Consider the following 22,942-nt stretch of genomic DNA (forward strand, 5'->3'; position numbering starts at 1 on the left):
GGTGGGAAAAGAATGTGAACCCTTGCATTTAATAACTGGTTGATCCTCCTTTGCAGTAATAAACTCAATCAAACGTTTTCTGTTGTTGCAGATCAGACCTGCACAATGGTCAGGAAGAATTTTGGACTATTCCTCTTTACAAAACTGTTTCATTTTAGCAATATGATGTTTGGTGTGAACCGCTCTCGAGGTCATGCCACAGTATTTTAAATCGGGTTGAGGTCAGGACCACTCCAGAAGGTGTATTTTCTTCTGTTGAAGCCTTTCTGTTGTTGATTTACTTCTGTGTTTCGCGTCGTTGTCCTGTTGCATCACCCAACTTCTGTTGAGCTTCAATTTTCAGACAGATAGCCTTACATTCTCATGCAAAATGTATTGATAAACTTGGGAATTCATTTTTCCGTCGATGATAGCAAGCTGTCCAGGCCCTGAGGCAGCAAAGCAGCCCCAAAACATGATGCTCACTCCACCATACTGTTGGTGTGCTGTGCCTTTTTTTCTCCACACATAGTGTTGTGTGTTCCTTCCAAACAACTCAACTGTAGTTTTATCTGTCCACAGAATATTTTGCCAGAAGCGCTGTGGAACATCCAGGTACTCTTTTGCGAACTTCAGACATGCAGCAATGGTTTTTTTGGACAGGAGCGGCTTCTTCCATGGTGTCCTCCCATTAACATCATTCTTGTTTAGTGTTTTAGGTATCGTGGACTCGTCAACAGAGATGTTAGCATGTTCCAGAGATTTCTGTAAGTTTTTAGCTGACACTCTAGGATTCTTCTTAACCTCATTGAGCATTCTGCGCTGTGCTCTTGCAGTTATCTTTGCAGGACGGCCACTCCTAGGGAGAGTAGCAACAGTGCTGAACTTTCTCTATTTATAGACAATTTGTCTTACTGTGGACTGATGAACATCAAGGCTTTTAGAGATACTTTTGTAACCCTTTCCAGCTTCATGCAAGTCAACAATTCTGAGATCTCTTTTGTTTGAGGCATGGTTCACATCAGGCAATGCTTCTTGTGAATAGCGTACTCACATTTTGTGAGTTGTTTTTTATAGGGCAGTGCAGCTCTAACCAACATCTCCAAACTTGTCTCATCGATTGGACTCCAGGTTAGCTGATTCCTGACTCCAATTAACTTTTGGAAAAGGCATTAGCCTAGGGGTTCACATACGTTTCCCAACCTACACTGTGAATGTTTAAATTATGTATTCAATATAGACAAGAAAAATACAATAATTTGTGTGTTATTATTTTAAGCACACTGTTTTGTCTATTGTGACTAAGATGAAGATCAGATCAAATGTTAATTTATGCAGAAATCCAGGGAATTCCAAAGGGTTCACATACTTTTTCTTGCCACTGTATATTTTCAGTTAGTGAGTGTGTGATATGGGGGCTGGAGACGTGTTTATTTCGACATTATAAAGAACAACTTTTCTACGCAATGGCAACAATGCCATGTTACACTGAGCCTTGCTGTAGGAAAACCACATCAGTGTCTGACTTTTGGCTGTCGCAGATGCACCTCCCCCAACCTCACTCCTCAACCTCCATCTAGAGTCGGTTGCTTTCGCCTTACCACTCAAACAAGCCCAATATCTGACCCTGCTGTATCAGTGGTTGGGGACAATGTTTGTATTCTCTCCCCTTTGCTGGCTTCTGCCAGCCCTTTTTACCCATAACCTAATACTGTTCTCTCTTTCTGGGATTTGCACAGCATGGGCTTATTCATTTGGGGAAACATTTCAGGCTGTTCATAGAGGTATAGAACATACATATGTCATACAGAGCTATTATTGTTGTCTCTTATTATCTGCGGGGTTTAACACCATGAATAAGCCCCATGCTTTACTGTTGGCTGAGAGGCTACAAGAGCTAGTATTGTAATCTGGGAGTATGATGTGCTTTGTCAAAAATAAATGAACATAGTCATTATTCTATGAAATCTAATGAAACACATACAAAAAAATACCTTTATGTGTTATGCACACTACATAGAATTAGGGATTCAAACTTCTCTCACTTCTTTGAAGACATCAGCGTCTTATCAAATTTTGAAATTTTAGGCCTATCCGTCATGGTTGACAGATTCACTCACACGCACCAGTGTTCTGGCTTTGGATTGCGCCTGTCCTCTTCCCCCACCCCGTTTTCATCCCTTTCATAATTGCCACCAACATAATCACACAGTTGCTGTGGCAACCGTTGGTGCACCTCTCTCTCTCTCTCTCTCTTTTTCTCTCTCGCTCTCTCTTTTAATACCCACATACACAAAAAAGATAGTGAGAGAATGTATCAAGGCAGAAAAATATCAAAGGCCCCCCATTTTGATGTATTTTTGCGCATTTATCATCTGATGACCAGCAGCATCATGACGACTGATGGCTGTCAATTTTCATCTTCATTTTTTTCTTCTAACACCTGTGACACTGTAGAGCAGCAGGGCTGGACTACCTCATTTTGGGCCCGGGCACCTACCTTCAGGGGGTTTTGTCATGAGGCTGAGAGAAAATGTTGCAGTTGTAAAGCTAATTTCATGCAATTATACACATTTTGCCATGGGGCAAAGTTAAAAATGTGCTGTTTATAGTTTATCTCATGCTACTCTTCACATTAGACCATGAGGCTGAGAGACAATTTTCCACTTTTAAAGCAAATTTCCTGCTATTCTACACATTTTGGAATGATGCTGAGAGTAAACTTTGCAGTTTTAAAGCTGATTTCCTGTAATTCTACACACTTTGCCATTGCTTATGATGTGTTCATATGCTATTTTGGGGGCCCCCTGGAAGTCGGGGGACCCGTGGCACGTTTTCCGTCCATAATGGTCCATAATCCGGCTCTGCATAGCAGTTGCAGTGCATCATTGAGAAGGATAGCTCATGTCTTCTGTATACAGTCTTTCTGGTATTGGAACCAATCGTATTGGAACCATAATCACTTCCTTAAGCCAATTACAGACCATCATTGATGGGTTGGAATTCAGCATCCGAAAGCCCTGGATAGAACTCTCATCAACACCAGTTCGAGCGACCAATGGGAGCGCACTTGAGCTTTGCGGACCTTAGTGAGACCAGTCGCACAATCCCATAGGCGTTGTATGATCGGGGTCGGTCGGAATTTCTGACGGAACTCTTATATCAGCTTGGAATAAATGGAACGTAAATTTGCAGAGGAAAAATGTGTAGTTTAATTCAGGAAGAAAAAAATCTGTCGACCTTCCTTTTGATGGTGTGATATGCCTATTGTGCTGCACTTGCTTGCTATAGTGAATTCGTAGGATAGCTAGATTTGCTTCTACGGATTTTTTTTTTTACCAGACAATTATATGTGGAACACATGGAATTTATGCACATCGTTTAGTTACAAAATGTATTTCAACAGGAAAAGTTAGACAATATTTCCATAAACTTGCCATTGCACAGCTTGTAGGCTATTCTAATAATAGTTTATTCCATCGATAGAGTCAACTAAAAGAGTTTAGCTCAGGCTAGTAAAAATAAATAGTGCAGATATGTCATATTGTCGACGGATATGCTGGTACACAACATTAGGCAGCAGTTTATCGACTACAAAATGAGGAGGATTTGTCACAGTAGTCTTCCTTCAACAGTTTATAAGACAGTCGTTATTGCCTAACCAGAGCGAATTTATCGCAGCAATCCAGTGCGCACGGTCTCCCCGGCTGTTATACGGCAGAACGCGCAGGTAAGACATGGCAATATATATATTTTAAATTATACAGGAACATCATGAAACAAATGCTCAGTAATAGTTTAAATTGTCTTCGTGTTTCTCGTTACCTCGGGTTCCACATATGGCACAAAGGGATTTGCTATCAATATGGATGAATATAGGATACAGCAACAAAACATATTGATTTGAAAGCTGCGCCACAGAAATCAACTTATCACATAAACACGCTTGTAAGACGCAGCGGATACACATTGACACAGTTTTTATACATTGATACTTCATATGTGATTAGACTACACACACGCAGCCAGTCAGTGTATACACACTCGGGTTCTTATACACCCACGCACGCTTAATGATACATGCAAGTCATACCTCCGTAACCTACATGCAATAATGTATGCGTGCAGTGGTTGAGCTACAAGTTGTTAACCTGTAAAATATATAGATGTGCCGAAGTCCATTCATACACAGACCGGTTACAGCCAGATATGGGTACACAAGCAGCGGCAGGTTCATTGCGCAGTTAAACTCACTATGGGCATTTCAGATTTGCACTAGGCTACTTCTCTGCTGGACTTTTATCAGAACTAAAGCCATTATTTTGTGCAGGGTGCATATTAGACCCTATTGTTTTTCAATATGGAATATGAAAGGAATGTTGTTCAAATGTGAGCATTTAACATGTTGCTCTTCACAGGGTGTGGAGATATTTCTCTCCACACCCAGATTGGATCAAACCAATCTGAAACCAATGAGTCATGATGGACAAGTTTTGTTACATCTTCTTCACACTATAGTATCATAAATCAATAAGCAAGCTGCTGTTGCTGTGATACAATGGCATGCAGGATTAGTCCTGTGTGTTTGTTCTGAATGAGATTAGTGTCATGTCATGATGTCCTTCCTTCAGTGGACATGGAACTCATGGATACATCATTCTGATCTGCACAGCACTGAGTGCTTTGTCCTTCACTTTTTGTTCCCATGTATTCTCTCACTCCCTCCCTCCTTTCCTCCCGTCCTTTAGCATGCAACAATGTATGTGAGACAGCCTTGCCTCTGCCCCCACTCCTCATGCAACTGCATTGCTTCTAGTCAGGAAGAGACATAACTATAGAGACATCTATAGAGAGGAATCTAACTTACAATGTTACAGTATAAACTCAGTGGCCAGTTTAAGGTACACCCATCTAGTACCGTGTCGGAACTCCTTTGCCTCCAGAACAGCCTGAATTCTTTGGGGCATGGACACGTTTCTCAATTGGTGTCAAGAGCCCTAACGTGTGCCAGGAAAACATTCCCCACACCATTACATCACCGCTACCAGCCTGTCCATGCAGGATGGGGCCATGGACTCTTGCTGCTTACACCAAATCCTGACTCTGCCATCAGCATGACACAACATGAACTGGGATTCGTTGGACCAGCCAAAGTTTTCCCACTCCTCAATTGTCCAGTGCTGTTGATCACGTGCCCACTGGAGCAGCTTCTTCTTGTTTTTAGCTGATAGGAGTGGAACCCAGTGTGGTCGTCTGCTGCAATAGCCCATCTGTGACAAGGACCAACGAGTTGTGCATTCCAAGATGCCATTCTGCACACCATTGTTGTACTGCGTCGTTATTTGCCTGTTTGTGGCCTGCCTGTTGCACGATTCTTGCCATTCTCCTTCGACCTCTCATCAACAAGCTGTTTTCGCCCACAGGATTGCCACTTACTGGATGCTTTTTGTTTGTCGCAACATTCTCGGTAAACCCTAAACTGTCGTGTGTGAAAAGCCTAGGAGGCCGGCTGTTTCTGAGACACTCGAAACCACACGCCTGGCACTGACGATCATACCATGCTTAAGACGCTCATTTTGCCAATTCTAACGTTCAATCAAACAGTAACTGAATACCTCGATGCTTGCTTTATATAGCACGCCACTACCATGTGACTCAATCTGTAGTGGCAAACTATTTTCATAAACTGGCCACTAATTGTGTAGTAGTAAATATACAGATATAACTATAGAGACTAACTTACAGTATATAGTGGTAACTATAGAGATATAACTATAGAAATATCTGTCTTCTGATGTTACAGCATATAGTGGTAACTATAGAGATATGACTATAGAGATATCTAACTTACTATGTTACAGCATATAGTGGTAACTATAGAGTTATAACTATAGAGACTAACTTTAGATGTTACAGTTTATAGCAGTAACTATAGAGACATCTAACTTACGATGTTACAGCATATAATGGTAACTATACAGATATAACTATAAAGACTAACTTACAGTATATAGTGGTAACTAAAGAGATATAACTATAGAGATATCTAACTTAGGATGTTACAGTATATAGTTGTAACTATAGAGATATAACCATAGAGATATCTAACTTCTTTTGTTACAGTATATAGTGGTAACTATAGAGATATAACTATAGAGATGTCTAACTTACGATGTTACAGTATATAGTGGTAAGTATAGAGATATAACTTTAGAGACTAACTTACAGTAAATAGTGGTAACTATAGAGATATAATCATAGAGACATCTAACTCACGATTTTACCGTATATAGTGGTAACTATAGAGACGTCTAACGATGTTAAAGCATATAGTGGTAACTATCGACATCTAACTTAGGATGTTAATGCATATAGTAGTAACTATACAGATACAACAATAGAGACTAACTTACAGTATATAGTGGTTACAATAGAGATATGACTATAGAGACGTCTAACTTCTGATGTTACAGCATATAGTGGTAACTAGAGATATACCTATAGAGACTAACATACAGTATATAGTGGTAACTATATAGATATAACTATAGAGACTAACATACAGTATATGGTGGTAACTACAGAGATATCTAACTTCTGATGTTACAGCATATAGAGATATACCTATAGAGATATCTAAGTTACGATGTTACAGCATATTGTGGTAACTATAAAGATATAACTATAGAGATATCTAACTTCTGATGTTACATGATATAGGGGTAAATATAGAGATATCACTATAGAGATATCTAACTTACAGTGTTTCAGCATATAGTGGTAACTATAGAGATATAACTATAGAGATATCTAACTTCTGATGTCACAGTATATAATGATAACTATAGAGATATAACTGTAGAGACATCTAACTAATGAGGCCACAGCATGTCGTGGTTACTCTACAGATTTAACTATAGAGACATCTAACTTCTGATGTTACAGCATATAGTGGTAACCATAGAGATATAACTATAGAGACATCTGATGATGTTAACTCATATAGTGCTTACTGTAGAGATACCTAACTTCGGATGTTACAGTATATAGTGGTAACTATAGTAACATCTAACTTACTATGTTACTGCTTATAGTGGTAACTATTGAGGTATAACTATAGAGACGTCTAACGATGTTACAGCATATAGTGGTAACTATAGAGATATAACTATAGAGACATCTAACTTCTGATGTTACAGTATATAGTTGTAACTATAGAGATTTAACTATAGAGATATCTAACTTAATATGTTACTGCATATAGTGGTAACTATAGAGATTTAACTATAGAGACATCTAACTTCTGATGTTACAGTATATAGTGGTAACTATAGATATTTAACTATAGCGATATCTAACTTACTATGTTACTGCATATAGTGGTAACTATAGAGATTTAACTATAGAGATATCTAACTTACTATGTTACTGCATATAGTGGTAACTATAGAGATTTAACTATAGAGACACACTTACAGTATATAGTGGTTACTATAGAGATATCTAACTTGCGATGTTACATCATATAGTGGTAACTATAGAGATATACCTATAGAGATATCTAACTTGCGATGTTACAGTATATAGTGGTAACTATAGAGATATAACTATAGAGATATCTAACTTCTGATGTTACAGTATATAGTGGTAACAATAGAGATATAACTATAGAGATATCTAACTTGCGATGTTACATCATATAGTGGTAACTATAGAGATATACCTATAGAGATATCTAACTTGCGATGTTACAGTATATAGTGGTAACTATAGAGATATAACTATAGAGATATCTAACTTCTGATGTTACAGTATATAGTGGTAACTATAGAGATATAACTATAGAGATATCTAACTTCTGATGTCACAGTATATAATGATAACTATAGAGATATAACTGTAGAGACATCTAACTAATGAGGCCACAGCATGTCGTGGTTACTCTACAGATTTAACTATAGAGACATCTAACTTCTGATGTTACAGCATATAGTGGTAACCATAGAGATATAACTATAGAGACATCTGATGATGTTAACTCATATAGTGGTTACTGTAGAGATACCTAACTTCGGATGTTACAGTATATAGTGGTAACTATAGTAACATCTAACTTACTATGTTACTGCATATAGTGGTAACTATTGAGGTATAACTATAGAGACGTCTAACGATGTTACAGCATATAGTGGTAACTATAGAGATATAACTATAGAGACATCTAACTTCTGATGTTACAGTATATAGTTGTAACTATAGAGATTTAACTATAGAGATATCTAACTTAATATGTTACTGCATATAGTGGTAACTATAGAGATTTAACTATAGAGACATCTAACTTCTGATGTTACAGTATATAGTGGTAACTATAGAGATTTAACTATAGCGATATCTAACTTACTATGTTACTGCATATAGTGGTAACTATAGATATTTAACTATAGAGATATCTAACTTACTATGTTACTGCATATAGTGGTAACTATAGAGATTTAACTATAGAGACACACTTACAGTATATAATGGTTACTATAGAGATATCTAACTTGCGATGTTACATCATATAGTGGTAACTATAGAGATATACCTATAGAGATATCTAACTTGCGATGTTACAGTATATAGTGGTAACTATAGAGATATAACTATAGAGATATCTAACTTCTGATGTTACAGTATATAGTGGTAACAATAGAGATATAACTATAGAGATATCTAACTTGCGATGTTACATCATATAGTGGTAACTATAGAGATATACCTATAGAGATATCTAACTTGCGATGTTACAGTATATAGTGGTAACTATAGAGATATAACTATAGAGATATCTAACTTCTGATGTTACAGTATATAGTGGTAACTATAGAGATATAACTATAGAGATATCTAACTTCTGATGTCACAGTATATAATGATAACTATAGAGATATAACTGTAGAGACATCTAACTAATGAGGCCACAGCATGTCGTGGTTACTCTACAGATTTAACTATAGAGACATCTAACTTCTGATGTTACAGCATATAGTGGTAACCATAGAGATATAACTATAGAGACATCTGATGATGTTAACTCATATAGTGGTTACTGTAGAGATACCTAACTTCGGATGTTACAGTATATAGTGGTAACTATAGTAACATCTAACTTACTATGTTACTGCATATAGTGGTAACTATTGAGGTATAACTATAGAGACGTCTAACGATGTTACAGCATATAGTGGTAACTATAGAGATATAACTATAGAGACATCTAACTTCTGATGTTACAGTATATAGTTGTAACTATAGAGATTTAACTATAGAGATATCTAACTTAATATGTTACTGCATATAGTGGTAACTATAGAGATTTAACTATAGAGACATCTAACTTCTGATGTTACAGTATATAGTGGTAACTATAGAGATTTAACTATAGCGATATCTAACTTACTATGTTACTGCATATAGTGGTAACTATAGAGATTTAACTATAGAGATATCTAACTTACTATGTTACTGCATATAGTGGTAACTATAGAGATTTAACTATAGAGACACACTTACAGTATATAATGGTTACTATAGAGATATCTAACTTGCGATGTTACATCATATAGTGGTAACTATAGAGATATACCTATAGAGATATCTAACTTGCGATGTTACAGTATATAGTGGTAACTATAGAGATATAACTATAGAGATATCTAACTTCTGATGTCACAGTATATAATGATAACTATAGAGATATAACTGTAGAGACATCTAACTAATGAGGCCACAGCATGTCGTGGTTACTCTGCAGATTTAACTATAGAGACATCTAACTTCTGATGTTACAGCATATAGTGGTAACCATAGAGATATAACTATAGAGACATCTGATGATGTTAACTCATATAGTGGTTACTGTAGAGATACCTAACTTCGGATGTTACAGTATATAGCGGTAACTATAGTAACATCTAACTTCGGATGTTACAGTATATAGTGGTAACTATAGAGGTATAACTATAGAGGAATCTCACTTTTGATGTTACAGTATATAGTGGTAACAATAGAGATTTAACTATATAGTGGTAACAATAGAGATATAACGACAGAGATATCTAAAATCTGATGTTACAGGATATTGTGGCAACTATAGAGATACAACTATAGAGATCTAACTTACGATGTTACAGTGTATAGTGGTAAGTATAGAGATATAACTATAGAGACTAACTTTCAGTATATAGTGGCAACTATAGAGATATAACTATAGAGATGTCTAACTTACGATGCCACAGCATGTAGTGGTTACTATACAGATTTAACTATAGAGACTAACTACTACAGTATACTACAGTATATAGTGGTAACTATAGAGACATCTGATGTTACAGTATATAGTGGTACCTATACAAATATAACTATAGAGACATCTGTCTTCTGATGTTACAGTATATAGTGGTAACTATTGAGATATAACTATAGAGATATCTAACTTACTATGTTACAGTATATAGTGGTAACTATAGAGATATAGCTATAGAGTCTAACTTACAGTATGTAGTGGTAACTATAGAGATTTAACTATAGAGATATCTAACTTACGATGTTACAGTATATAGTGGTAACTATAGAGATATAACTATAGAGTCTAACTTACAGTATGTAGTGGTAACTATAGAGATTTAACTATAGAGATATCTAATTTACTATGTTACTGCATATAGTGGTAACTATAGAGATTTAACTATAGAGACATCTAACTTCTGATGTTACAGTATATAGTGGTAACTATAGAGATATAACTATAGAGACGTCTAACAATGTTACAGCATATAGTGGTAACTATAGAGATATAACTATAGAGACATCTAACTTCTGATGTTACAGTATATAGTGGTAACTATAGAGATTTAACTATAGAGATATCTAACTTACTATGTTACTGCATATAGTGGTAACTATAGAGATTTAACTATAGAGACATCTAACTTCTGATGTTACAGTATATAGTTGTAACTATAGAGATTTAACTATAGAGATATCTAACTTACTATGTTACTGCATATAGTGGTAACTATAGAGATATAACTATAGAGACGTCTAACAATGTTACAGCATATGGTGGTAACTATAGAGATATAACTATAGAGACATCTAACTTCCGATGTTACAGTATATAGTGGTAACTATAGAGATATAACTATAGAGATATCTAATTTCTTATGTTACAGCATATGTCATTTTTACATTGTTACTTGTTAGGATGTGTTAGGATACTGGTGATACATTACAGGAATTATAACTGCATGATGTTTCACTCTAATTTGCGTCTTTAGTCGTGACAAGTCTTTTGGATTAGTATACCCTGCTGGAAAATACAGGTTGGGATGCCTTTTGATGAGAATAGATGTTGTTATTTGAAATGATAAGGAATGTGGTGATGGACATAGAATAACGTATGGATAGAGGATGAAATGGAAGATATTATGGTATCATGGACAACCAGTGATGATGGAGGTAGAAGTTTCAGAATTGGCTAATAGGTGTAGATTGGACTATACCTATTTCTCTCTCCATCTATCTCTCTCTCTTACCCACAGACAGAGCTGCAGTGCTATTCTAAGAGAGTTAGCTGCCTCAACCCACGCACCAAATCTGAGAAAGAGAGAGAAAGGGAGAACGAGGGAGATGGGAGACAGGAGAGCGAGAGGAATGAAAGGAGAGAGGGAGAGACTACAGAAAGGTTCAGAATGCCTGTAGAGTGTACTGCAGTCACACACACACACACACACACACACACACACACACACACACACACACACACACACACACACACACACACACACACACAATCTCTCTGACTGACATACATGCTGCCACTTCAACAACAGCATTAACAGTGTTCATTGTGCAGATATCAGATCTTGCGGATGCAAGTGAAAGGACCTCCAAACACTCTCTTCCATCATATTTCATGCTTGTTGTGTCACCCTGTCTTGTTATGTTGTTTGGGTTGTGCATTTGTGGGTCTGTCTAACTGTGATGTGCTGTGCTGTGCGGTGTTATATTGGTAAGTGCTGGGAGAAATGTACTTGATTCTGTGCCACCCACACACCGCCCTCCCACTCACCACCGTCTATGCGTCTATACCTCTGGCTCTTCCTGCTCCCCACCAACTCTCGCTGCTCATTTAAATCCCGACCCTACATTTATCCCCCTGCTCTCTCTCTCTCTGTTTCACTCTTTCTTTCTCTCCCTCTCTCATCTGCTTTTCAGGAGCTGATGCTCCTGCAAAAGGCAGACACACTAACACACAGACACACCTAGCATACCTACATGCACACACAGTGAAGGGGTAGCTTTGTATGCATGGATTTATTGTGTATTTATTTATATAGGATCCTAAACTGTCAATGAATTATCACATCCTTCCAGTTAATTGATCTTTATTCATGAGCTCAACCTTTACCTGTTGGTTTGAACGTTAGAATGAGTGACATGCCCCTTTAATTGTGTGAGCTGACTGCGTTCAGGCTTTGTTAATTAGCTGATTGCACTTGCACACACCTGTGGCCTGCTGCCTGAAGCGCTTCAGTTTGTTTAAATGGAGGATGATGTTCTGTGTGTGAGTGGGACTGCTGGGATGTCTGCAAGTGTTTTTAATACAACTACAATATTTATTACGATATCACTATCTCTGTCTCATCAATGTGAGGGCCAGCTATCTCACACACGCAGAACAGCACACAATTTCAGGTGCATATGGCTGGCTGCCCTGCCCTGCACACACACACACACACACACACACACACACACACACACACACACACACACACACACACACACACACACACACACACACACACACACACACACACACACACACACACACACACACACACACACACACACACACACACACACACAACAGCACACAAATCAAATTCAGGCGCATACTGTATGCATGGTGCACACTTCTTGACAAGTTCTATTCCAATTTATAGCTAGAAATTCATAGCAATTCATGAGTGCCTTACAGAGTGTGTTGTTTGTGTGCTGCTGTGGTGTGTGTTAGAATACGAGAGAGGTATGTGTGAGTGTGTGTGTGTGTGTGTGGGGGGGGGGGCTTGAAGTCCACTCTCCTAATCGATTCTTTCTGTGTTCCATACAGGATCCACAAATCTGTGAAGACATTCCAGGCCTGATCCCCTTTATCCAAATCTGTGAAGACATTCCAGGCCTGATCCCCTTTATCCAAATCTGAAGACAATACAGGAAATCAAGCAGAACTTTCAGGGAACAGAAGAGTTCTTTATAAAAACTTGGAACAACAGTGAGAACTGCTGGTTGTATTCTCCATTGTTTTTATTCACATGTATTGAAACAAGTAGAGCCATCAGTGATTTCAGCAGCCCCCCTGCCTCCCCTATCCATGCCTACATGCTCAGCGACAGATAAGAACTGTTTTGATAATTGTATGTAATTATAATTTGTGTGGGAGACGGAGCTGTCTCTGTCTATTATCACCTGTAACCTCAGACACAATAACTCCACACATTTACATATTTCTCTCCAAAAATGCTTTTCTTTCAGTTTTAGGACCAAATCAGGAATAATCAGAGTTATTGAAGGAATGGCACATGTGAACTACAATGTGCTATTCAGTCCTCAACCATCATAATGAGACACAACTGAATTCAATCTGTAGAGTTACACCTCAAGCTCTTTTCCTTGTATATTCTATACTAGACCATACATACTAAGTTTGTACATCTAAAAACAGAGATACCCACCCAGCTACTAGCTAAAATTAAAACGGCTTTTTCAGTCTATTTGATATAATACGATTTGTCGTACCATTTTATATTTTCTCCTCATTTGCGGTATTCACTGCCCTCTGTCCTTAATGTAGGGCGCTGGCTCTGTAGCCTTCAGCCCAATCAGAGGAACAGTAAGTGCCTATGCATTTTAGATAAGACCATAATACATTTAAGTAAATAAGTGGCCAATGCATTATGTAGTTAGTGACCTGTGATATTTATATGCCTGGAAGGGCAATGTCCTGCTTTACAGTCACACAGTATGTTTACACTACGCCACAGCCATTCAGTGCCCTGACCCGTTAAGAACCACAACCTCTCCAACTGCCATTCAAATGGTCTGCAACATCTGAAAGCACAGGAACACAAATTATTTAGATTTATTTAGCACAAGATTTATTTAGTACAAATCTTTTATTTAGCATAATATTGAAACATTAGACATTTATATGTAGAGATTTTTCTACTTTATCAGAGAATATTAGTTTACAGGTTGATTCTAAGTGCAAACTTGGAATGTATCCAGTGCCAAAATGACATGATTGAATCATTAACTGTTTACATTTTAGGAACAATGTTTACAGAGGACTGTTGCCCTTAAAACACAGGCCTATGTGTCATTTTGTGACATATTATTTTACAAGTGCCATAACCGAAAGGAAATGTATAAAATTGCCATAACTCATTGAGGAAGCTTACTTTTTGTCTTCAGCAAAACAAAGCACAACGTGTTCAGGAATACGTCATGGTGAAGGTAAAAACCCTCTGTTTGACCTTTCATCCAAGGAGAGTCCATCTATTTTTGTATTTTTTCATGTGAATGTTATAACCTCAAACTAACTTCACATTATTCATAGCTAGGTTTTGTATGGTAGATAGATTCTAGAACTAGGAGAAGAAATAGACGATCTGGGTATGATCAAGATCATCATGTTCAGTTTACCCTCGTTGACTCTGTGAGGTTTATACAGATCTGATTTTACTGTAATGGGATGCAGAATATTATCACCGAAGATGTTGAAGATAATAGTAACAGAATGAACGCCATGTAAATACCTCTGTCACCAATGGTTGACACTTACAACTGGTTGACACTCGTGACTTCCATCTCTTAAAGCGTATCTAGAATTCACTCACAAAGTTCATCAGACATATTCATTATTAAATTAAGATATTTTGAAACTATGAGTACCAAACAACCCATACCTGCTACCTAAATGTTTCAAATAGTATTTTAGTGGTTTAATTCTGAAAAAAGGACAGCGTTGTAACAGCGTTGAGTCGACAACAGAAAATAGAGCTCTTAGTCATGTAAAGATGACGCCCACCACCAATCTCCAAGTCTTCGCCGTCTCCCTCCTCTCTCTCCTTGCTGCCCCACTTACCACAGCTGAGGACAGCTCCCCCTCTCCCACTCCCTCTCCCCTACGCACCGACCCCAGGCCTCGCCAGGGGGGCTCCACCGACCCCCCTCAGTCCGCCCCCAGCCCCCCTCTCCTCCTCCTGACCATCCATGCCAACCGCCCCTCTGCCCTCCGGGGCAGGCCCAAAGCTCCAGAGAAACTTCCAGAATCCCCTGGGGTTCTGGAGACCCCTCCCCGACCCCTGGCCCAGATCATGTTCCCCAAGAACGTGACGTCTGCGGCAGCGGGAGCCCTGGCTCCTCCGTTGCGCGCGGCCCAGGTGGCTCCTCCTCCCCACAGACTGGTGGACGTGGATGTGTGCCATGGTTACTATGACGTCATGGGCCAGTTGGACAACACCTTCAACTGCTCCAAGGACAGCTTCATCTACTGCTGTGGCAGCTGCCACTACCGCTTCTGCTGCCCCGACCCCACCCGTCGTTTGGAGCAGAGCAGCTGTACCAACTACGACTCCCCGGATTGGGCCAAGACCCAGCCACCAAACGCCATACTCCTGGATGATGATGAGCCGGAACTGGACCCTCTGCAGCCTCTGAGCCACAACACAGGCTTTGTGATTGGAGGTGTCATTGTGTTTATGGTAGCGGTTGCCGTGGGGATTAAGATAATGTTCAACAAGGTGTCGCAGCAGGCCAACAACGGAGAGATCAACATGCCCAGGTGAGGGGAGGGGTCAATCAGTCACAGACCAGACAGATGAACAGACCGAGCGTAAGACAGACAGACAGTCATGCAGACAGATGGACAGTCAGACAGACAGACAAACACAGATTCTTTAATAATTTCATAATGTCGTTATAACATGTTTATAGTATGTTTCATTCATAAGATTAGACAAGATATGATATCGGTAATGCCAGGAGGGGAACTGTTATTACTCCAGGCAATAAAACACATTTTACACCAGCTAATTACTTATACGTTTACATTTTTGACATTCTCTTTTTGGTTTCTCCTCTCAGAGCGCTGGTGGACATGTTGCGTCACCAGTCCAGTCCAGTGCAGCAGGATGAGAGGAACAACAGCGTGGCTCTGTGTGGTTCAGGGGAGGGACAGGGTACGCTGGGCAGACCTCCCAAAAACCTCTACGCCTCTGGCCTGCCCAGCAAGGACAACAGACGTGAGTGGCCAGGGGAGCATTCAGTTGGAACAAACAGGAAACATGTTTATGAAATGAAAAAGGGAAATGAGGACAAGCTCACATAGTACACTTCTGTTTCAAAGTCGTTTCTCCTGTTTTGTGCTGTTGTTGGGCTTTAGGCTTATTTCAAACTGTCTTGTAAGAAAGGGGAAGGAGTAAAATGGTTTAGATTAGATGAGGTTATTAGTCACATGCACAGTGTTGCAGATGTAATCGCAGGGCACAGTGAAATACTTATGATCCGAGCTCCAACAGTGCAGGTCAAAAAAAGAGAGGTGAATGGAGACAATAATAAAAATAATATTACAACTGTAGCAATGATAATGTCTATTGGGGGGAGGGGCAGGGTAAGTGTTATTGGGAGGGGGTAGAATATCCATAGGGGGAAAAGCAAGGGGGAGGGAGTAGGTAGCTGCCTAGTGGCTATTCAGCAGCCTGAATGTTGGCGGTAGAACCTATTGGCCAGTCTGACAGTTTTTGCCATGATACTCCTATACTGCCAGCGTCTGAGTGATGGAAGCAGGGAGAACAGGCCATGATGGCTTGGGTGCCACGAGGTCCCTGATGATCTTCTTGGCCTTCCTGCGACACCTGGTGTTGTAGGTGTCATGGAGGGCAGGCAGTGAGCACCTAATGGCTCGTTTGGCTGAGCGTACCACCCTCTGTAGAGCCTTGCAGTCAGCGGCGGTGGAGTTGCCGTACCAGGATGCGATGCAGACCGACAGTACTCTCTCGATGGTGCTCCTGTAAAACACTGTGAGGCCCCTCGGAGACAGGACAAATTTATTCAGCCTCCTGAGGTAGAAGAGTCGCTGCCGTGCCTTCTTTACCGCGGTGTCCGTGTGGTTTGACCCTTTCATCTCATCGGAGATGTGTACGTCGAGGAACTTGGAAGTTTTCGAAGAGGGACAGTTATGTGAAACAGTGCAATATCCTGGTCAAAGCCCCGTGTAGCTCAGTTGGTAGAGCATGGCGCTTGCAACGCCAGGGTTGTGGGTTCGTTTCCCACGGGGGGCCAGTACAAAAAAAGTATGAATGTATGTACTTGTAAGTCGCTCTGGATAAGAGCGTCTGCTAAATGACTTAAATGTAAATGTAAATGTAATTCCCACGGGCTCATTAAATGATAAGTGAGTGAGTGTGAAAAGAGGAATTGGCCCAGGTAATGTAAAAGAGGATGGATGCCTTGATCTTAATGTGGTTAATAAACCATGAAGCTAGAAATCGCCTGATAACATCCACAATTGAACACATCATACAGTGTATCCCTCTGCTGTCTCACTCACGTACACACACACATCTACATTATGTATACACTGTTGCTCCACAGCTGATGACTGTTTGTTTGTTTTGCAGTGGGGAATATTCAACACAATTTTATCCATTCAGGAACCAGTCCGAATCACACTGCTACCATCGGTAAGTCAACTGGTGGTGTAAATTGTTGGTTCCAGTGACATACTGTAATGTATGCATCTGGTGGCCTTCCATGTTTTACAGTTATTCACAATAATGTCTTAGATGTCAATGATACCAACCTGGTTAGATAAAGGTTGTCCAAAAAACAACAATTAAGAAACAAACACACCATAACATAGCTGTCTTTTGACCCCTCAGAACACGCCCCCCGTATGAACAACGCCCAGCTGGCGGCAGGAGGCACTCTTCTGTCCAGCAAACACAACAATACTAAAGGACAGCCCTCCTTCCACCACTCCCTCCACAACCTGGCACAGCTCCCCCCATCCTACGAGAACGCCACCAAGCCAGAGCTCAACAGATACTCCTCGCTCAAACGCCTGGGTGAGTAGTGTACCACGTAGCAACATAGAGATAGACCCCGTTACACAGAAAACAATAGCTCTATGACTTGTTTCACTATTCCTCTTTTGATTCCAGAAAAGAGTGGTCTTGATGAATATTCATCGGGCTACTGCACCACCAAGAGGCGTCCCCACACGGCCCAGCCCGCTCTCCAGTCCTCCAGTCACCACATCCCCTGTGGCGGAGATTACAACACCATGGGTGGGAGGGGCACCCTCCCCCGCCATGCCCCCCGACCCTGGATCCAACCCACCGGCCTACCCCCCGTCTCCCCCACGGTCAACCCCTACCCCTTGGACCCAACCGAGCAGCACTACAACCCCAACTACGACACCCTGTCCAAGCCTGCCAGGAAGGTCATGTCGCAGGACCAGCTGCTCAACATGGGGGACGTCCCCGGGAACACTGGGACCCTCTCCAGGATGTCCAAGAACCAGCAGCACCAGTACTACAAAGCCATGGCTGCTGCTACTAAGAACTCCAACACCCAGACCCTGACAAGGAAGCCCCAGGATCGACCCCAGGAGAGGCCTCAGTCCAACACCCAGACCCTGACAAGGAAGCCCCAGGATCGACCCCAGGAGAGGCCTCAGTCCAACACCCAGACCCTGACACGGAAGCCCAAGGATCGATCCCAGGAGCGGCCTCAGTCCAACAACCAGACCCTGACGAGGAAGCCCAAGGATTGGGCCCAGGAGCGTCCCCAGGATCGCCTACTCATGTCCCCAGATCACCTGGAGGAGAGCATGGGTAGGGGGGTCGGAGGGATGGGAGTGGGTGTGCAGGATCCATACGCCCATGGAGGCGGGGGAGGCATGGTCCCCACTCTCCCCCGGGGTGGTCTCACCCCTCAGCAGAAAGCCCAGTCCCAGCAGAATGTATGTGCCACGCCCTCCCTGGACCGCCACCACATGATCAAGATGAACTCTCACCCCACCTCAGGGAGGGAGCAGGAGAGAAGCCAGGGCATGACGGGGCATATGAGCGGAGGCATGGCGGGAGGCATGGGGGGCTGGGGTGGTAGCGAGATGCCCGGGGCGGGGGTTGTCATGGGAACAGGGACGCTAGGGGGCCACAGCGCCAAGAGGATGGCTTTCGCTGCCAAGAGGCAGAACACTATTGAGCAGTTACACTTTATACCAGGAGGGGGCGACGGAGGAGCGGGAGGAGGAAGTAGAGGAGGAGGAAGTGGAGGGGGAGGGGGAGGCAGTCAGGGCATCAGGACAGGCAGTAAGAATGAGGTGACAGTGTGAGGGGCACCAGGTAGAAATTGCCATCAACTGCAGATCTAGGATCAGATTATCTCACCCCTAAACCCACCCTTAACCATTAGGGGGATGAGATAATATCTGACTCTGTATCAGTGGTTAGGGCAAATTCTACCTACTGTGTGTGTCGTCTTCATGAAGAGAGTAGACATATGAGAATAGGAAGGGTAGAGAAGGAAGTATGGTGAATCAATCTGTACATATAGGGAGATGAAGGACTTGCTTAGAGGTCAAAATGGTAGAGGAACGGAATTATCCTGCCATTTTTATATATGTGATACATCAGCCATATTTCATATCTAAATGTGCCATATTGCTATACACTGATGCCATGAATAACTGAAAAAGAACAAACATGGGAGAAATTAGATAGCTAGGACTTAGTTAAGAAACTGGTTTGTTCATGCGTAACCTTGTGTTTTATATCAAATGTTTTACGGAATAAATAAACTTTTGAGCCATATTAGAAAGGAGGGACCAAGATAATACATCTAAGTATGAGAGAGAGAAGGGTGGTGTACGGCCAGACTGTGTACTTCAGTGTTACATAGAAAAACACGATACATTTGTATCAAAGGATGCTATTTTCCTCATGGAGCATTGAACTGATGATTTTCATGACCTATGATGTGGAATGTCGGATGATGTAGGGTTTTGAATCCGGGGAGTGGTGTACGAGTCAGCCCGCCTCATTGTGACGCAGGAAGCTGTCGATAGTTGCTTCTTGTGTGAATGAATGAGTGACCTTGGGAAAATTGCTTCCATACATTCTCTAGTTGCCCCCAGTAACTGATATGAGGTCAATTTTGCATCCCACCACCGCCTAATAGTTATGCTCAGCATTTGGGGAGGTTGAGCTGATCCTAAATCTGTGCCTAAGTGCAACTTCTACCTGGAGCTCCCCTGTGACCCACCTGTCTTCATCAGGACAACCAAATCTGATTGAGCCATGAGTCACTTTGTTTGACGAGGAACTTCTGAGTTGGTCAGCCTACCAATAGGATGATTAGCTACTGCAACTACAGGGTATTTTCTTTCATAGAGCACAAAAAGTACAGTATGATGCAGGTGTTGCACTTCATGATACGACTGACCTTCAAAGCCATGCATTGGGATACAAATAAAATACCACAGAGAAAGCACGTCTGACAATCACCATTTTATTATTCTCACCAGAGGAGAACTGACACAAGCCAACATTTCTACAGGACAATACAAATGATTGGCTTCAGAGCAAGCCAAAGTGTATGTGTGTAGGGAATAGACTGTAACAAGGCAGTGGACTATAATGCATACTGTAGGATGACTCCAATGATGAAGCAGTCAGATATGAGAGTGAGACTCAGAAGAGACTTGGGTGGCTAGGATGCCCTTCATCAGAAGAGGACCTTGCTCGTTCGTAGTAACACACTCTAACCGTTCTCTATTAGGTAGAAATGTCATAATATCAATAATAATGCTTAATATTAAGGGCTATCCTATCCTACATGTGTGGCTTTGGACCATATAATACAGCATATTAATGCTTTCACTTAATTTTGGTGTTGATATTGTCACTGACGTGTGAGTACTAATGTTCTGTAGATACCTGGAGTCAAACTTGTAAAAAAAACATGAGCAGTTTTTTTCCAGCCCAGTTCAGAGGGAAACACTAAGACAGAAACGTTTTTGCACAATCCCCTGATATTTGCACCAGATAAAGACAGACATATTTTGTATCACGTCTTAATGGTTTACATTCAGCAAAAGGAGGACACTCAGACACTGGTGATGCGCGGGGCTGTGTTTGATAAACTTAAGGGACTTAAGAAAATGAACAGACTTGTATTCGACTAAGAGAGAAGTATAACTGTATATATATATATATATATCATCTACAGTATACAAAGTGTCTCATATTGCTTACAAATGGACAGAAGAAAAAAATCTGACATAATTCAGGAGATAAAATGACTGACATGTTTATACAGATTTTCTTTTGACAATCTTCCTATAAACAATGGTAACTTACCCAGTGAGCAATATGGCATCTTTTAGACGTCCATGGACGTCGGCGTCAGACGGTGTTCACTGGGTAGTCCGTGTCGGTTATTGTCATGATTACGACAAGTGTTATTATTAATGATTATTATAATTGTTGTTATAATTAATGGTTATCTTATAGTTATGATGTTGGTGTTATTTTTCTTAGTGAGATTTTAAGTGTTTACATGTTTTTAGATACCTATCTTTCTCATGACATTTTGTTTGTTTTTGTTACATCTGAACACAAAATGGGGATTCAAACTAACACTGTCTAATCTTGATGCATGTCAACTCCATGCCTTGGTAATGCATTGACAATATGCCTGAATACAGGGCTTTATTACAGTATGTTTTGAGACAATGGCCCAATTACAAACCTATCCCTAGTCCCTTTCCCTAGATGGAGCTTTCTATCTAGACTATTTGAAAATATTGCATAGGTATTAGCAAAAGTTGTGTTGGTTCCACGTGTTGGGGTGGAATCATTACACTCACCGTTCACAAGGTCATACGATATTGATAGGGACTAGGGAGGGAAAAGTTCTGGGTCTGGGACCAAATTGAAACACTTGCTAATACCACAGCCTAACCCAATAAAACCCAAAGGGTTAACACATGATGTCACAATGTATGTGTTTACATTAATGTCTTAAACACAGGTAGGTAAAAAGGGTATAACAGTAACTACCTGAATGTTCAGTAACAGTGTCTTTTTTCAGGGAATTAGGACAGCTAACCTAGTTTTAGATTTGTATTTAAGTCACAGAAAGTCTGTAGCAATGTCTGTACTATCGCCACAAGCCATAGCCATTGAAACAGTCATTACATACACTTCTGCCATTATTTTGTACATGGTAAACCTTTTTTTGTGTAAGTATATTGTATTTTGCATAGCTAGTACAATCAGAATATTCTAATGGGTTGTGGCTCTCTTCTATAACACATTAATTTGAGGCTTCAACAAATTATATGTGAGTATTTAGTGGAATGTACAGTGACCACCCAAATGCTTAACATTTAACATATTTCTATATAGCCTATTATGTGGCAACAGGGATATTTTTGATGAGTAATGACAAATAACACATGTAATAGATGGTGAATAAAATAAGACACAAAGAGATGAATGAATAGGTGTATGTTTCGACACCATCATTAATTCATTTAAACCTATGTAGAACGACGAAGGATAAATCTAAATCTAGATTTGTATGAGATTATAGATTTGTATGGGATGATATTTACAAGTGAACTTCATGAATGTTTCCATGACTATTATTAATTTTAATATATAAAGGCCTACTTTTAATTTCTCCAGTGCATTTTGATCCCCTTGGATACAGCAGTGATCGAACACTACATTTGTAAAATAAAGTTGGTGGAAAAGGTTGTCAGACTTGTTTCTTTCATCAGGGTCATACTCAAGTACTGAGGAAATTGTATGATATTAGGAGTGATAAACTAGCCATCCTA

The 22,942-nt window shown here is 40.4% G+C and overlaps 1 protein-coding gene across 2 annotated transcripts; it reads left to right on the plus strand.

Annotated features, from left to right (window-relative positions):
- The first annotated feature begins 2,897 nt into the window (after positions 1 to 2,897).
- On the plus strand, positions 2,898 to 22,859 carry LOC129837603 (uncharacterized). Of its 2 annotated transcripts, XM_055903902.1 has the most exons (7): positions 2,898 to 3,709; positions 11,568 to 11,710; positions 13,139 to 15,871; positions 16,174 to 16,331; positions 17,709 to 17,771; positions 17,970 to 18,155; positions 18,252 to 22,859. In XM_055903902.1, exons 3-7 carry the CDS (start codon positions 15,105 to 15,107, stop codon positions 19,427 to 19,429), a joined length of 2,352 nt encoding a protein of 783 aa, XP_055759877.1. In that variant the 5' UTR covers positions 2,898 to 3,709; positions 11,568 to 11,710; positions 13,139 to 15,104; the 3' UTR covers positions 19,430 to 22,859. The 2 variants fall into 2 exon arrangements, with proteins under 2 accessions (XP_055759877.1, XP_055759876.1); XM_055903901.1 differs by lacking the exon at positions 11,568 to 11,710 and having other exon boundaries at positions 2,900 to 3,709.
- Positions 22,860 to 22,942: the final 83 nt, after the last annotated feature.

This window comes from Salvelinus fontinalis, chromosome 38 (genome assembly GCF_029448725.1).
Source record: "Salvelinus fontinalis isolate EN_2023a chromosome 38, ASM2944872v1, whole genome shotgun sequence".
Lineage (NCBI taxonomy): Eukaryota > Metazoa > Chordata > Actinopteri > Salmoniformes > Salmonidae > Salvelinus > Salvelinus fontinalis.

Coding starts and splice junctions, on each gene's coding strand:
- LOC129837603 (XM_055903902.1), top strand. CDS start 15,105: ATGACGCCCACCACCAATCTCCAAGTCTTCGCCGTCTCCCTCCTCTCT. Junction 15,872..16,173: donor GGAGAGATCAACATGCCCAG/GTGAGGGGAGGG, acceptor TTCTCCTCTCAG/AGCGCTGGTGGACATGTTGC. Junction 18,156..18,251: donor CTCCTCGCTCAAACGCCTGG/GTGAGTAGTGTA, acceptor TTTTGATTCCAG/AAAAGAGTGGTCTTGATGAA.